This window comes from Globicephala melas, chromosome 14, assembly GCF_963455315.2.
Source record: "Globicephala melas chromosome 14, mGloMel1.2, whole genome shotgun sequence".
NCBI classification, from domain to species: Eukaryota; Metazoa; Chordata; class Mammalia; order Artiodactyla; family Delphinidae; genus Globicephala; species Globicephala melas.
Genome location: NC_083327.1, coordinates 39,360,104 through 39,375,748, shown reverse-complemented (window position 1 = coordinate 39,375,748; position 15,645 = coordinate 39,360,104). Strand labels below are relative to the sequence as shown.

Below are 15,645 nucleotides of genomic sequence, written 5' to 3'. Positions count from 1 at the left end.
CAGGGAGGCTGCTGTGACCACCTCTACAGAAAGGAGAGAGACCTGGGTCACCTCACGCTTCTGGCTAGACATCTGAGAAAGGAGTGGTAATGGCTGACTTTTACCTTTTAGCACCAATAGTATAGGTAATATCTGGCTGTCCTCTAGTGCTTGGTACTAAATTTAGACAGGTATGACCTCTGATGAATCTACACTCTGGAAAGGGAATGTTGCCTGCCATTCCAGTAAATGAAGAATGTTGCCTGCCATCAAGCCATCAGCTACTGCAGTTCTGCTCCCCTCAGTGTGCCCTGAGGGGAATTTAGGATGGAGAAAAACAGGAAACATTCTCTGCTCTGGAAGCTGGCCCTAGATGGTTAAGATGCATACCTAGGGAATAATTTCAATGAGCCCAGACTCTTGCATCTTCCCATACATAGAAAAGCACTAAAATCATTAACTTGTTTTTTTTGTGATTAGCAGTAATCTTATGATGTTCAACCACATGGTTTGTTTTTCAGCAAAACTCCTCTATATCCTGGATCCTTCTCTACCTCTTCAGAGCAGTTCCTCAGAGCTATCTGAGAGGCTGTCTCCTGGGCTACAGTCCTTAGTAAGCTCCCCAAGTAAAACTTAATTTGCAGCTTTTAGGTTGTGCATTTTTCTTCAGTAGACAACATGTAGAAAGTCCTAAGCAAACCCCCTCCCGTCGCTGCAGGAGACAGATAGGGGCTGAGACTTGGGAGTAACTTCTACCTCTGCTTCCTGAAAGAGAGGCTTCTCTTTTACTCCTGCCGTGTCCCCAATCCTGGGAATTAGGGTTCCCCCCACCTGCCTCCTGCCCCACTCTGGTCCTTCTTTGTAAATGTGCAGGTCTTAGAGGACACAGATGGCAGTTTGAGAGGACATGTTAACTCAGAAAGGAATTTAAAAGATGCTTGGCTGGGCTGGAGGCAGAGGGGAAAGGGAGAAACAAAAAACCCCAGCGAGAGTGGAGAGGAGAGTGCAAGGACAGAACCACTCAGGGTGGGTGGTCAAAATAGGGCCCTTGGGCGCTCTTGATTTGCTTCCTCTCTGGACCTGGGCTGGGGCGGGGGACGCCAGCCCCACGGTCAGGGCCCAGGCAGCAGGCACCGGCAGGCAGGAGCACCCTGGGGCTTTACCAACAAGCCCAGCCTTGTTCTTAGAAAACCCAAACTATCTTGACCTTTGAAAAGAATCTTTCTGCCTCTGACAGGCTATGTTTTCTCACATCATTCACACTATAAGTAGCCAAAAGGAAACACATAAAGGAGGACACACATATATGCAAGTGTAATAACCAACATTTGCTCAATGACCTAGTGCTACTACACTCTGTGGCAGACACACATTGTTTCACTGAGTCCTCAGAATACACCTTTGAGGTGGGTATTTTTCAGAGAGGTGAATTAACCTGTCCAAGGTCACACAGCTAGCAGTGACAGAGGAAGGATTTGAACCTTGGCTGTCTTACCCCAAAGTCCATACCCTCACCCACCAGCTATGCTATGGAACAGAAGGGAGGAGCTTGGCTGACCTTAACAATAGGCTGATCGTGGCTACTGATTGGGTAATATTTTTGATAGATCTAGAAGAGAACCTGGAATTTATTTAGTCCTCATCTTATAGGGGAAGAAGTTAGTTTAGAGACATCCCGGAGTCTGGCCTCTTTGCTATTTGCTGGCTGCACTGTCTGGAGTGCTGTTTTGATTGCCATTTCCATAATACTCCTCAAGACCCTAGGACCCAAGAATCATGATGTACTTTCTGAATAACATCTGAGAAATGTGGTCATTAATATCCTATCGGGGAGGAAGAAATTTTCCTCTACCTTCTAGGTTCTTCTGGCTGGTCTAAGAATTGAATTGACATGAGGTGGATTAACACGAGAAAAGCAGACAAAAGTTTAATAACATGTATACATGGGAGAGACTGAGGAAAACTGAGTTACTTGCCAACGTTGCCGAAGCTCTCAACTTAAATACCATCCTCAGCTAAAGACAGAAGAGGATGATGAGGATGGGGGAAAGTCAGCTATGGGAGGTTACCAGGAAAAGCACAATAAACAAGGGTAAGACTGTTACACAGATTTGTCTTTTCCATAGATAAATTTCTAGAGATTTGGTCATCCTCCTCTTCCTCGTACTGAAGAGGGAGACACCCTTACAACTGTAAACAGTTTTTACAAAAGGGCAACTTCTTTCCGATGTCTGCTTTTTCTCAGAGACAACCAGCTTAAAACAATATGCCAAAGAGACATATTAGGGTGGCAAACTCTACTCCTCTATAGGACCAAGGTGTTAAGATGCTTCAAAATCTAGTGAACTACACAATGTTCTTTAGTTGACATATTTCAACTGGAACCAGTTTTTATGATTGAAACTTTTTAGTAGAGCCTATCAGTACTCCAAGGTGAACTGAAGTAGAAAGTTCTGACTGCAACCGAGGATGAAGGTTTATTCATTCATTCAACAAGCATGGAGCACCCACTCAATAACCACTGGTTTGTTATCGTTAGTCCCTGGGGCCCTCCTTCAATCCCAACCCTGGACCCTGAGAGCTTAGAGAGAGAAAGGGTATCCTTACCGCCTGGTGAGCTCCTCTGGGCAGAGGATCTCTCAGTGTCACTAAGCTGACTTTGTAGCTCTTCCATCCACTGGAAAGCATCCAGCTCCATGCTACGCTCGTGGGCAAGCCGGCTTCTCATCTGAAGGGAAAAGTGCTTGGGAAGCAGAGATGCTTCTTGGTGCACACTTTTGTCAGTTCACTGTGAGGGGTGGGTTGGGGTATTACTATGGAGAGTGTGGGTCCCAGGCTACCCCAGGAATACAAGTCTTCGTGAAATCCTGGTCAGGCTAAACTCAGCCTTCTGAAAATCAGGAGCTCCAGGAAGGTCAAGAACTTAATCAGAGAGGGACAGAGGCAGCCCTTGGAACCCTTTATTACCTTATAATAGCCAGAAGTTTACTCACAAAAGTCATATCTTTTATGTTTATTTTATTAGAGGGGAAGTGGGGAGGGAGGAGGAACCAGTTCACCTTGTAGGCCAAGCCATGCATCTACCCCAAGAACCTGTGGGAGCCCCGGGATGGCTTCAAGCAAAGATGTGATCTCTCTTCCAGATCTTTATGCTGAGTTCAACTCATCATGTGCAGGGAATGCTCTGAGCACTGTCTCCAGGCCTGACACAGGGCCCACAACCAGAGGCTAACTTTGTGTTTGCTCTCCCCTTGCAACCCTTACCCAGAGTCCCCTGGCCAGAGAGTCGCTAGGTCCAAAGCGTGCCTTATCTGCATAGATCACAGGCATTTTTTTCTTTTTAAATTTATTTTTATCATCTCCTAATTGTTTTTAATTATAAAAAAAGTAATAGTGTAATGGGTTGAATAGTGTCCCCCACAAAGTGTCAACCTGGAACCTCAAAATGTGACTTTATTTGGAAAATAGAGTCTTTGTAGATGTGATTAAGTTAAGATGAAGTCATACTGGATTAAAGGGTGGGCCCTAAATCCAATGTTGATGACCTTACAAAAAGTGAAGCAAGTATAAACACAGGGAGAGAGAGAGAGACAGGGAAGGGGGCCAGGACTGAAGAGCTGTAGCTGCACGCGGAGGGACGCGGGGGATGGCAGGCAGCCCCCAGCAGCTAGGAGAGCCATGGAACAGGTCCTGCCAGAGTCTCCTGTAGGGACCCACACCTTGATTTCAGACTCTGGCCTCCTGAACTGTGAGAGGATACATTTTTTATCCTTTTTTTTTGTCATTTATTTTTGTAAAATTCTCCTTACTGATCTCCTTGAGCACTTGAAACACTTGCAATCATTTAAACTTCTGATTTCTGTTTCCTAATATCTCTGGTGAATTAACTGACTTATTCATTCAATGAATATGTGTGAAGTACCTACCCCAGAAGGTGCTCAGTTTTTTTTGTTTTTTGTTTTTTCCCTTTGTGTTGAATTTCATTCTGTGGTCTCCTTTGTTGGGACTTGCATTAGTCCGCATGTACACTATATTATTTCCTCCCTTTTTTTTTTGCTGTGGGGTTTTTTTTTTTTTTTTTTTTGCGGTACGTGGGCCTCTCACTGTTGTGGCCTCTCCCGTTGCGGAGCACAGGCTCCGGACGCGCAGGCTCAGCGGCCATGGCTTACGCGCCCAGCCGCTCCGTGGGATGTGGGATCTTCCCGGACCGGGGCACGAACCCGTGTCCCCTACATCGGCAGGCAGACTCCCAACCACTGTGCCACCAGGAAAGCCCCAACTGTGGGGTATATTTAAGAATAACATATTGGGTCTGGAAACCACTTTGCCTTTCCTTTTTTATTTCTGTAGTTCCAGAAACACCATGAATAAAATTCCCTTATAATAGCTTCCATAATACTTGCTGCTTTTCCAGATTATTCATCGAGATTTTCCAAAAGATGCCTCCTAGTTCAAAGATTAGAGCCAGGTAGAAATATGTTTTTCAAGTGGCTTACAAAGACGCCAAGATTCTGGGCCTCGTGGCAGTCAAGCCATCATCTTTTGTCACAAGCAGCCTGAACAATCACCCAGGTACAGATATTTCCATTTCCCTGCTGTTCCTGGGAGTGCCAAAGGTGAGGAACACCACTCTGGAGGCATGAGAGGCACGGAAAAGACAGGGGAAGAATCAAACAGCTGTGGCTGGTACACCCTGATTTACTACCTCTCACTGGAGTTACCTGTCAGAGTTCTCTCTGAATTTTCTTCTGCTGGAGCTGGCCCAGTTTAGAAGTCATCTTGGACTCTTCAGTAAGAAGCTGCAGGTGCTGTTCTTTTTGCTCCACATCCTCCAAAAGCTTCTCCATGCTAGAGGTTTTCATTAAATCCACCTGCTGCCGGTGGCGAGCTTCCTGGGTCACTCTGTGTTCTAATTCTTTCAGCAATTCAGCCTACGGCAGGAAAAGGCCAAAGGAAATAAAGGCACAGAGTCTTTCTTTTCAGCAGAGGGCAGGGGATGAGAGGTTGGCCAACACAACTGTCCCCTCCATTAGCGCCCAGGGGCAGAACTGTGTGAAGTATTCCTGGGCTCAGGGTACCACAGCCCAGCTGCTCTATCCTGTCCTGTGCCAGCCAGTAGCAAGACCAAATAGTCATATCTACCACAACCTGCATTTTCCCTGTCACTCCGCCTTTATCACGCAATAGCAATGGAAGGGCTGAACCTGGAGACACAGGGTGATGCAATACGTACAGTGAGTGGGGAAGGGAGGTGCTAATCCTGTCTCTGTTTCGACTTCCAAAATAGCCCTGAGGAAGCCAGATTCTAGATGGTTGGAAAAGGAAAAGAGTAGTAATAATTGGTTCTGTTCTGAAATTTTTCTAATCAACAGTCACTAGAAGGTCAATCCTTAATTATAATATTAATAATGATGATTAATATTTGTAGGGTGACTTTATATAATTATACATCATGACTCACTGGCACACAATAATGGAAGAATTAGGGTCCAAAAGGAACAAATTATATTTTATGTTTTAAAATATGCCCAGCTTTCCTCGGCTGTTATTTGAACTCAGCTGTTCTCTCTCTAAACGTAGGGTCTCTGTTTCATTCATGCTCAGAGGGTTGGCACAGTTATTAAGAGCTTAGACTTAAAAAGCCTTTATTTTGGTGCCAGGCCCTATAGAGCATCAGTAACTTCTGAAATTAAGACTTAGTGTGGGTCATCAGGAAAGGAAACCAAGACTCTCTGCTTGGGGCATAACGCTGATGGCAGGGCCACACTCATGGAAAACATGCTTGGAGCGTGAAAGGAATGTGTTAGAGGCAGAGACCCAGACCCCAAGATACCCTCTGGGTAAAAAAGATCCTCAGAGAAACACACAGAACAATCTTAGTTATGAGCTATATTTCACTATTTTAGCCAAATATGAATAAGAACAAAAGCCTTTTGGCCACTGCCCCGGTTTCTGGGCTGGAAAGAAGGCAGAAGGGAAGCCAGGGTCCAGGCCATCTTTCACCAGTAGTGCCGTCTGCTTGGCTTCACACTGTGTTCCTCTGGTGACTGCTACAGGCAACGGAGTGCCACGTATGGTCGCCAGAGCGTGTTCAAAGAGAGGGAGGAAGAGGGGTTCTGAGCTCAGACACCTGGCTCTCCTGCTACTTGCATATCCTCACGTTGTCTGCCTGAGCCCTGGCCAGGGCCTGCCTTAGAGCCAATAGCTGTTGACAAAATAAAAGCACTTCTTGTTCTGCCATTAGTTTGATGTTCAAACACTCTTTTTTACTTTGCATAGCTTCCTGTGAACATCCCAAACACAGTAAGGTAGGATATAAGTTTCCTTTCCGTATTTTCAGCTTCCCAAGGAGTCTCTAAACCACTTCATCATCCATCGTTCTTTAAAATTTCTGGTAGAACACAGCTCCTGCTGGCCACTGCTTCCTTGATTTCAGTTAAGAACAGTGTGACAGATCAGAGTAAATAAAGACTTTCAGAAACAGTAAGTAAAAGTTTCCAAACCACTATTGATATGTGCTCTGGTTTCAATTTTCCTTAAAGCAGATTTTCCACTTATTGTTCCTTCATTTTCCTCAGATCATCATGCTTGAAACTCAAGGATTTGCAGTGTTTTGACAAAGCTTGCCCGCTCCATCTTTTCCCTTCCCTTGTGCTAAACTCTGATCTGTTCTCTCATTTGCTTCTTTGCCATTTGCTTCTGGCTCTTTCCTATTTCTCCCCAGGCTCTGCTCTTGCCCGTTCCCAGGAAAACTTGCTACCTGACACCAGCACAGCAGCTGCAGCCAAGGAGGCCAGTGCCACCCCCTCCCCCTGCTGGGCCGGGCCTCCCTCCCCCAGCGCTCTCACCTTCTCAGCCCTGCTCAGCTGGCCCCGGAAGTGCGCCTGCTGCACCGCCAGCCTCCAGTGGCCCAGGCTTCTCATTTTGCACACCAGGGCGGCCAGGCTGCAGTTGTCCTGCTCCAAGGCCAGCAGCTGCTCCTGCTTAGAAAAGCCTTTCAGAAAAGGCTGCCCCCAGCACTTTTCTCAGGAAGGACATGAATCCTGACATCAGAAACATGCCTTCCAGAAGATGAGACAATTGTGCAGTGAGACCCAGTGCCCTTTTCAAATGCCTGACACAAAGATTTCTCAGGGAAACAGGACAGGAATGCAAACAGAGTGAGCAGTGGGGTCAGACGCTAGGATGAAATGCTGATACCCCACTCAAAATGAGATCACATACTATGGCTGGATTTTCTTTCATTTCTTCGTCAGGTCTGGTGGAGCCCCATTTCTTCTTTAGGCCTTTCTTTCGTATTGTCAGTCCCTTCTGTTCTTACTTCACCGATGAGCTCACACACTTTCTGGATCAAATTAAGCTGATTCTCATCCAGCTTCTGCAAATTGCAGGCTCAAGTTCAGGAAGGTCAGCTGAGGAAGAGTCACTTTGCCCCCTAAAACCCAACTTTCAGAAATAATATCACATGAAAACAACATCCACCCAGACAATTACTCCATCGGGTATTGTCTAGAAGCCTCACTAGCGGCCCCTTTAGTGTTGTCTTCAACCCGCAGGGCTTCATCACCCGCACATCTCAGAGCCTGTGGTTGTCAGAGGCCGAGACAAGCTGAGCAGGTAGAAGAATGGGAGGTCACAGGCGGAAAACCAAACCACCCCCCAGCCACCCCCCCCCCACTGACCCATACACAAAGGGTTACTTGGGAATTTGAACCTAGGGATTTTTGCTATCAGTTTGACCCAGCAGAACCTGACCAGGTAAGACATTGTCCATGAGCCACTAACAAGGAACTCCATTAAAAATAGATAAATTAAGGGCTTCCCTGGTGGTGCAGTGGTTGAGAGTCCGCCTGCCGATGCAGGGGACATGGGTTCGTGCCCCGGTCCGGGAGGATCCCACATGCCGCGGAGAGGCTGGGCCCGTGAGCCATGGCCGCTGAGCCTGCGCGTCTGGAACCTGTGCTCCGCAACGGGAGAGGCCACAACAATGAGAAGCCCGCGTACTGCAAAAAAATATAATAATAAATAAATAAAAATAAAATAAAATAAAATAAAAATAGATAAATTAGAGGAAGGAATCAAGCTGGCTGCCTTCCTCTTTAGGCTCCAACAGAAATCTCATTGTGAAACAGCCCGTTCCGAATGTCTATGGCTAACAGCTTATGGTGAAATAGCTCGCTCATCAGTAAGTACAACTTGGAGACCCAGCATCCTTGGGTGAGGGGTGACTGTGGGATATCCTTTCACCTCTAAACCACTTCCCGGGAGAGGAAACAGGAGGTTAGTGCCGGGGAGCCACAGCAGGAAGCCTGGCTACTGGCCACACAGCAAAAGCTTCACCATCTTCTTGGGACCCTGGGGTAAAACAGCGATTCCCCTACCTTCAGGGGCTTGTGGAACTCACTGAGCCTGAGAGAAGTGGAGAATTTCCTTTTTGTCTAGGAATCTGGCAGAAACTAAAAAGAACCTAAGACATTTTCCAACAATTTGACACCCGAAAGATGGCTTAGTAAATTCTAGACTTCACTGTCTGCTCACCTCTCTCCTGCAGCACCAGGCCCAATGCATGTTGGTTTGGATACCTTAATATTTGTAAGCATTTGTGTTTTGTGGACACTTCACAGTAAGGAGAAAGGTCCATTCCTCTCTGGAATAACCAGACCAAGGCAGAGCATCAGTGGAAACTCCTCTCAATGGACCAACTCCAGGGACCATCCTGGAATCCTTTGGGGGAAGGGAGTAAGGGAAGGACCCAAATGGGGCTGGCTCTGAGGAACATCTAATAGCAGAGAAGGCGGCAGGTCTGGGGGAAGCCATGGACTTGGGGGTGGTAGGTTTGTACTGAAATTCTCACTTGTAGGGCAGGGGGACCAGGCTCCACAATAGCCCATTTTAGGCATGGGTCTCCATCTTACAGCTGCTCAGACATCATAAGAAAGTGACAGGCTTCCACAGTGCTGTGGGCACATGGGAACCCCCTCACTCCTCTTCTGCCTGGACCTTTACTGACAGGTCAGCAGCTCCCTGACACCAGATGTGAGAGAAAGGCTGATGGGCATTTTGAAGGTTGTAAAATCTCTGAAAGCTGATTCAGATTCTGAATCTGCCCAGTGAGCTTCCAGGAGGCGGCTGTTGCTACCTACACTTACACTGGGGTTTGGCCTGGCCCAGGGCACTGTGCTCTCCTGTTTTGGATGGTCATTCAATAGACAAAACAGTGACATAAACTGTTGGGGTTTGGGAGAAGAAACTCCCCCTTCCCTCAACGGCAATCAGATGGCAACATGGCAGTAGAGTGAGGAAAACTGCAAATATCTAAGTTATTTAAAATTCAGTGTCTCTTTTGGGAAAATAATGACCACTCATTGCTGACTCATTCTCTGCAGTGAAAGCCTGGAGCTGGAGAATTCTTGGGCCCAACAATCTCTTGCTGTCACAAAGCTCACTCTGTTATTGATCTCTCCGTACAGCCACCGCGGGGGTCAGGTACACCCGGGTCCCCACAGGACTGCCCAGACATCCGACCCAGGTCACTTACTTTGATGTGCAAACATGTCACAAACAAAGCTTGAACTAATGCTTCATATTCTTCTTGGACTTCTTTTCGAATTTGCTTTTTGAGATCCAGAGTCTCCTCCTCCCAATCCGTGAGTCGAGTCAGAGCAGTGACTTCCATGATCATATTGTGACTGAGCTCTGCAATCTAGTAGCAGAAATTTTGTTTTAATGGAAAATAATTCAGGAATTCCACACGGCCACTGCAAAAAGAGTCCTTTGTATCAATATATCGATGTTGAATTGGTATTCTACTTTGAACTTAATGAAGAAGGTGAATATCCTGTTGTGCAAGTGTGGGCAGAAGAAGCTAAAGTTGGCTTAAGGGTCCCAGAACAGTTCCAGACACATAGTAGGTGCTCGATAAATGGCTGCTGAATGAATGAACCCAGAAGAGATGCTACTTAAGTACTTTGGAGAAAATACTTCAACTGTCTTGGCTTCCATTTCCAAACTGGCCTCCCCATGACACCTTAGCCTATATACCTCCTCCTCAGAAGGCACATTGGCCTCAAAAGAAAACAAACACCCCCCCCCAAAAAAAAAAACAGAAAGAAAAAACAAAGCAATAAAAAAATAACAAAAGTCACCAAAAAACTAAGAAAAAAAAAGCCCTCATTGCTTAAAAAGTACAGGCACACTCCCTGGATGTCTCTGCAGTGGACCAGTCATTGATGGGATTTCTATAGGAAGGGGCACAAGAAAATGACACCAGGATGTCCCATGTCTGACTACTGCTGAGATTGTGGATTTGAGAAATGGAGAACTTTTTTAGTAATAACTGACCTACCTGACCAGCCTTGTCTTCAGGTGGCCTCTGACCTCTTCGTATAATGTCTAATTCCTAAAGAGGAGAAAGCAGTGCATACCCAAACTCAAATATTTATTCAGTGCACCATGCTCCAGACAGCCCTTATCTGTGTTATTCGTGCTTCTTTTTGAGATCCTCAGGCTCCACCTGGAGCTAGGACTGTGCTTGTTGCTCCACTGAACTTTAGGACGGGATCTCATTTTAAGGAAGTCTCATCAGTGAGACCCATGATGTGCATCCTAAAGACAGAGTTCATTCAAGGATCCTAGCTTCTTTGCTGAACCAGGAACAGCACAAAGTCCCTTGGGCTTGCTGAGGGTGGGAAGGTCAGCTATGGATCTTCCTCTGGGGGCCAGCTGCCTTACTGCTTACCTCTTATATTCCCCACTAGACCCCTCCAAAGCATACAACCCAGTGTTGCTGGGGCCATCACCTTCCCAGCTGAGAAGATCAGAGCCCAAGGAAATGAGCCAATGAGAAGAAAACGTTGGAGAGGGCCATCTACCCTCAATTCTTGCATAAGAACACCTCCCTGCACCAGACTGCACCGTGTTTTATTTCCTCTTTGGAGTGATTCCTGGGCCTCCCTCCCCACACCTTCCCCAATGCACTTCTTGCCTGTCTGGGAACATACTTGCTCTTTCTGGCAGAGCTTCTGCCTAGCATGCTCCAATACATGCTCTTAACACATGGAGTAGCTCTCGAAGTTGCTGCATTCTTTGGCCATCACATCACAACCCAGGGAAAGGAGGCAGGTCTCGAGGTGGTCTTTCCTGAAAGTGATCTGAAAAGGGGCATCGCTCACAGCAGCTCCCCCAGGCAGCCCCACCACACCAGAGCTCAAGGCACATGTTACCTTGGCTCACAGATCCACTTCCATTTCTCCTCCATGGAAAAACATCAGCTCTGTAGCCTTGAAAGTCTCTCTTTCAGGTCTGCTCTTAACATTTGCAGGGCCAGGGACAAGAGTACAAACGGATGCCCACGTTCCACGTGTCTAAGTGTTCTATATATTTAAAGGTTATAAATCAAACTATTAAAATGAAAATGTTTAATTCTCCTACTTTGAAAAACAGACCTTCAAAGGGACTCGGGAGGCCAGGTTTGATTTTTATCATCCTTGGACTACTCTGAGTTCTATGCTGAGATATGGTCAGGGAGAGCTAGTCTCCAACCCATAGTTTACAGTTTGACCCCCTTTGCTTCCTCCCTTTGACCTCACATCACACGGGTGGGAGGGGGGCTTGCATGCATATAAGCAGACACCCTGGCTGTCCACACCCCTGCACAGATGTCCTTGTCTACCCCACAGGCCAGGGTGTGCTCACGGGTGGTGAGGCCCATTCTCTCTCTGGGGAGGATGATCTGGGGAAGGGCCAGGAATTCCAGTGCCCAGGTATCCGGAGCACGGTCCAGAAGGAAGGCCAGGGATAGGAGTGGGCACGTCCCCTTGGCCGTGGGGAAGGGTGGGGCTGGAGCAGAGCCAGAGGGGCCTCTGAAATGGGGCCTCTGACAGGGGCACTTCTTGCCTTGGTCAAAGGGCCATAGTTCTCCCTCTCTAGGCAGTCCCATTCCATCCCTTTCTCTAGGCTGCTGGGCACCCTTTCTGAAGAGGTGGTCTTTAAGGAACAGAGGAAAAGTCCAACCGTCCAAGGCAGACTTAGGTTTAGACTCCAAGAGAAATGGGAGCCAATATGTGGAAGGTAGGGCAGATCTACCTGACTAGGACCTGCACGTCCATGGGAGTGCTTGTGTGTCTCTGTGTGTCTGTATCAGCGAGTGTGTCTGTGTGCATTTGTGTGTGTGTGTCTATATTCATAAATGCATGTCTGTGTGTGTTTCTCTGTGTGTCTGTACCTCTCTGTGTATGTCTCTCTCCGTGAGTGTTTGTATAGGTCTCTATAGGTCTGTATGTGTCCCTCAACACGTATCAGTGAGTGTGTTTGTGTGTGTATCTGGCAGTCCTATGGGGCCCACTCCAAGATTCAGCCTGCTCAGTTGATGAGCTTTATCTGTGACACTTCCAGGGTCTGGACGGCTCTAGGCTCACTGGAAGTTTGCTGCACAAACTAGGTTCTCCTTCCAGCCTGGGGTGATTCCCCTGGCTCTGATTTGATTGTCCTGGTGACACTGTCCTATCAGTGCAACCTCTGTGCCACTGACCTCCAGAGAGGGCCCAGACACGCTTTGCCAGGTCAGGCAAACTAGCGGAGATGGCAAATACTGATAAAAACCCAGTACTGATGGAGTGAGGAAAGTGGCTCGCTCACCACTGCTGACAGGAGAAGTCAGTGTAGTACTTTGGAGGGCAGACCAGCAGCGGCTGTGAAAAGGTTTTAAAATATTCATGCTCTTTGATCCAGTAACTCCTCTTCCAGGAATTTATTTTTAGAGAATAATAAAAGTTATACACAAAAATATATGTTAACAGATGTTCTTTAGAGTAGCCCTTCCAATAGAAAAGAAAAATGGAAACAACCTAAGGTACTTAATGATGGAAAACAGGTTGAATACGTCTTATTCATCTATAGGATGAAACACTAAACAGCCACCAAAAACTGTGCTGTGGATGTATGTTTATTGACAAGGAAACATGTTTATAACATATAGTCAAGTGAAAAAAGTACACTACAACAAAAAGGCATATAGAATAATCTTATTTTGTTAAAAAAAAGTGCATGAATTTTTAAAAGTTATAAATAAAATTTGGAAGGAAAGACACCAAAATAATAATAGTGGCTATCAATGAGGGTAACATTATGAGTGTATTTTCTAATACATCATATTTCTATTTTCTAATATAATCATAAAATGTATATATAATTATAATAATTATATATAAAAATGTATGCCTAAATAAAATGTATATACTAATTTAAAAATAGTAAAGCTTCGGTAAAGGTTATCAACTATAGCAGCTTGGCAGGATGCACTCAAGACATGCATAATGGAAACAGTAGATGAAAACCTCTGCTCATGGGGGATTTTATGAGCAGGAGCCAGGCAGTCAGGGGAGGCGCTCAGCCTCCCACCCTCACTCTCCAGGGCCTCCTCAAGGGGTTCCCTCAGAGGAGGTGGGTGAGGGCAATCCATCCTGGTCCTGGAAAGTGAGCAGTAGGACAGCCAGAGTCCACTGCTGACACCAAGGCAAAGGACACCAAGATTCCATCCCCTGGACCTTTACTTCTTTATGGTGAAAGGGCCAAGGCTACATGAATTAGTATTGACAAAGAGAGCACTTCCCAGACTGAGTGTGTTGAAAGCCTGAAGCCTTGAGAAGTCATGAGACCACATTGGGGCCATCAAGGTGTGGCTGGTGACCTCATCCAGGTGGGCCAGGCCCAGTGCTTGGAGTCAGCCACAGTGACTCACCCCTCTCTGTCCTGAACAGCAGTGCCCAAACTTGAGCATGCCAACAGGGCCTCCACAGGGCAAACACTTCTCAAACTAATGCCTCCATAGCCACTGCAGATATAGGATCCCAAACAAACAGAAATGCAGACTTGAACCACCATGGCCCTCTGCCATCCTCTCTTAGCCAGCATGCTATTTTAACCAGCCAAGGAGAAAGCCTTGGATGAGTCTGTGTTACACCAAAGAGGTAAGAATAGCCAGGACTCCCCTTGAGCATCTCCAGAAGCCAGAGAAATCATGTTGCTCCCTTCCCTCAGTGGCTCTGCTGAGGCTTCAGGAGACTGGGCTGAAAGATCAGCTCAAGGCGATGGCATATAGGGGGTGAGGGGAAGGCAGGGAGAGGAGTAAGGGCCCTGCCAGAGCATCTGCAATGGGCACATGGACCATGTCTGAGTGGGGCAGACAGGCAGCAGTGACTGACAGGTGACAGAGAGGTGCAGGGAGACTCCCAGTTCCCAGCAGTCCCTCTCTCCAGATGAACTTTGCTTCTGCAGATGGTACTTGGCCTCCCAGAAGCAGCATTGGAGCCACCTGAGCAGCATCTGTTGTGGGACTACAGCCTATGTGCTTCTGTTGGCAAGTCTTATGAGCTCAGAGAGCAATTTGTTTCTCAAAAGCTGTTCTACAACTCACCCCTGCCTTCCTAGGTCACTAAAAGTCTGCTTGATGTCAAAGTGCAGCACAAAGGGGCTTCATCTGCCAACTTCCCCTAGAAGGCAGGCGCCTGGGTTGCATAAGAACCAGAGTCATGACCGTTGGCCCAGTGCCCTCCAGTGGGCTGATTTCTTCACCAACTCTTAAACCTGAACCATATTGTGTGGCACTGGCTGGAAGAGCACAAGATTGCCCCATGGATTCTTCTGGAGATCCAGCCTGGAGTGAAGCATGGTAGGTGCCAGGCCTTGTTATGGCAAAAGTCTGACCCTGCTGGGAGCAAACTGTGCTTCTGTGGTTTGCTTCCTCTCGGAGCCCCTCACAACAATCCATCTAACATCAGGCACACACAAGGTGTTTTGATGATATTTCTAAAACCTACCTCTGCTGACAAAATGCTTCAGTGACTTCCCACTGACTCTGGGATGAAATCCAAACTCCTAAGGATTACACACAAGGCCATTCAGGATCTGGCCCTGCCTACCTTTACAATCTCCTCCTCTGAACTCTGCTATAACTCCCTTCCTAGATTGCTGCCTTCCCTCCCCAGCCCTTCTTCCTCTGGCCAACTCCGACTTGTGCTTTAAAACTTGGCCCAGGTTAATCTCATCGACTTCCGGGAAGATGGCGGAAGGGTAAGACGCAGAGATCACCTTCCTCCCCACAGATACACCAGAAATACATCTACACGTGGAACAACTCCTACAGAACACCTACTGAACGCTGGCAGAAGACCTCAGACCTCCCAAAAGGAAAGAAACCCCCCACGTAACCTGGTTAGGGCAAAAGAAAAAAATAAACAGAGACAAAAGGATAGGGACGGGTCCTGCACCAGCGGGAGGGAGCTGTGAAGGAGGAAAAGTGTCCACACACTAGGAAGCCCCTTCGCGGGCGGAGACTGCGGGTGGCGGAGTGGGGGAGCTTCGGAGCTGCGGAGGAGAGCACAGCAACAGGGGTGCGGAGAACAAAGCGGAGAGATTCCAGCACAGAGGAACAGGGCCGACCGGCACTCACCAGCCGAGAGGCTTGTCTGCTCACCCGCTGGGGCGGGCGGGGCTGGGAGCTGAGGCTCCAGCTTTAGTCGGAGCACCGGGAGAGGACTGCAGCCTGCAGGGCCAGGGCGTTAGTGCACCGCGGCTAGCTGGGAGGGAGTCCGGGGAAAAGTCTGGACCTGCCGAAGAGGCAAGAGACTTTTTCTTCCCTCTTTGTTTCCTGGTGCACGAGGAGAGGGG

General features: G+C 47.4%; 1 protein-coding gene across 1 annotated transcript in view; it reads right to left on the bottom strand.

The window, feature by feature from the left end:
• Positions 1 to 15,645, bottom strand: part of LOC138842306 (coiled-coil domain-containing protein 162-like) — a 50,579-nt gene that overhangs the window by 10,382 nt on the left and 24,552 nt on the right. The window contains 7 exon segments of the mRNA XM_070043449.1: positions 2,587 to 2,707; positions 4,701 to 4,910; positions 6,828 to 6,959; positions 7,204 to 7,266; positions 7,268 to 7,357; positions 9,518 to 9,682; positions 10,325 to 10,378. Coding sequence (XP_069899550.1) covers positions 2,587 to 2,707; positions 4,701 to 4,910; positions 6,828 to 6,959; positions 7,204 to 7,266; positions 7,268 to 7,357; positions 9,518 to 9,682; positions 10,325 to 10,378 — 835 coding nt within the window.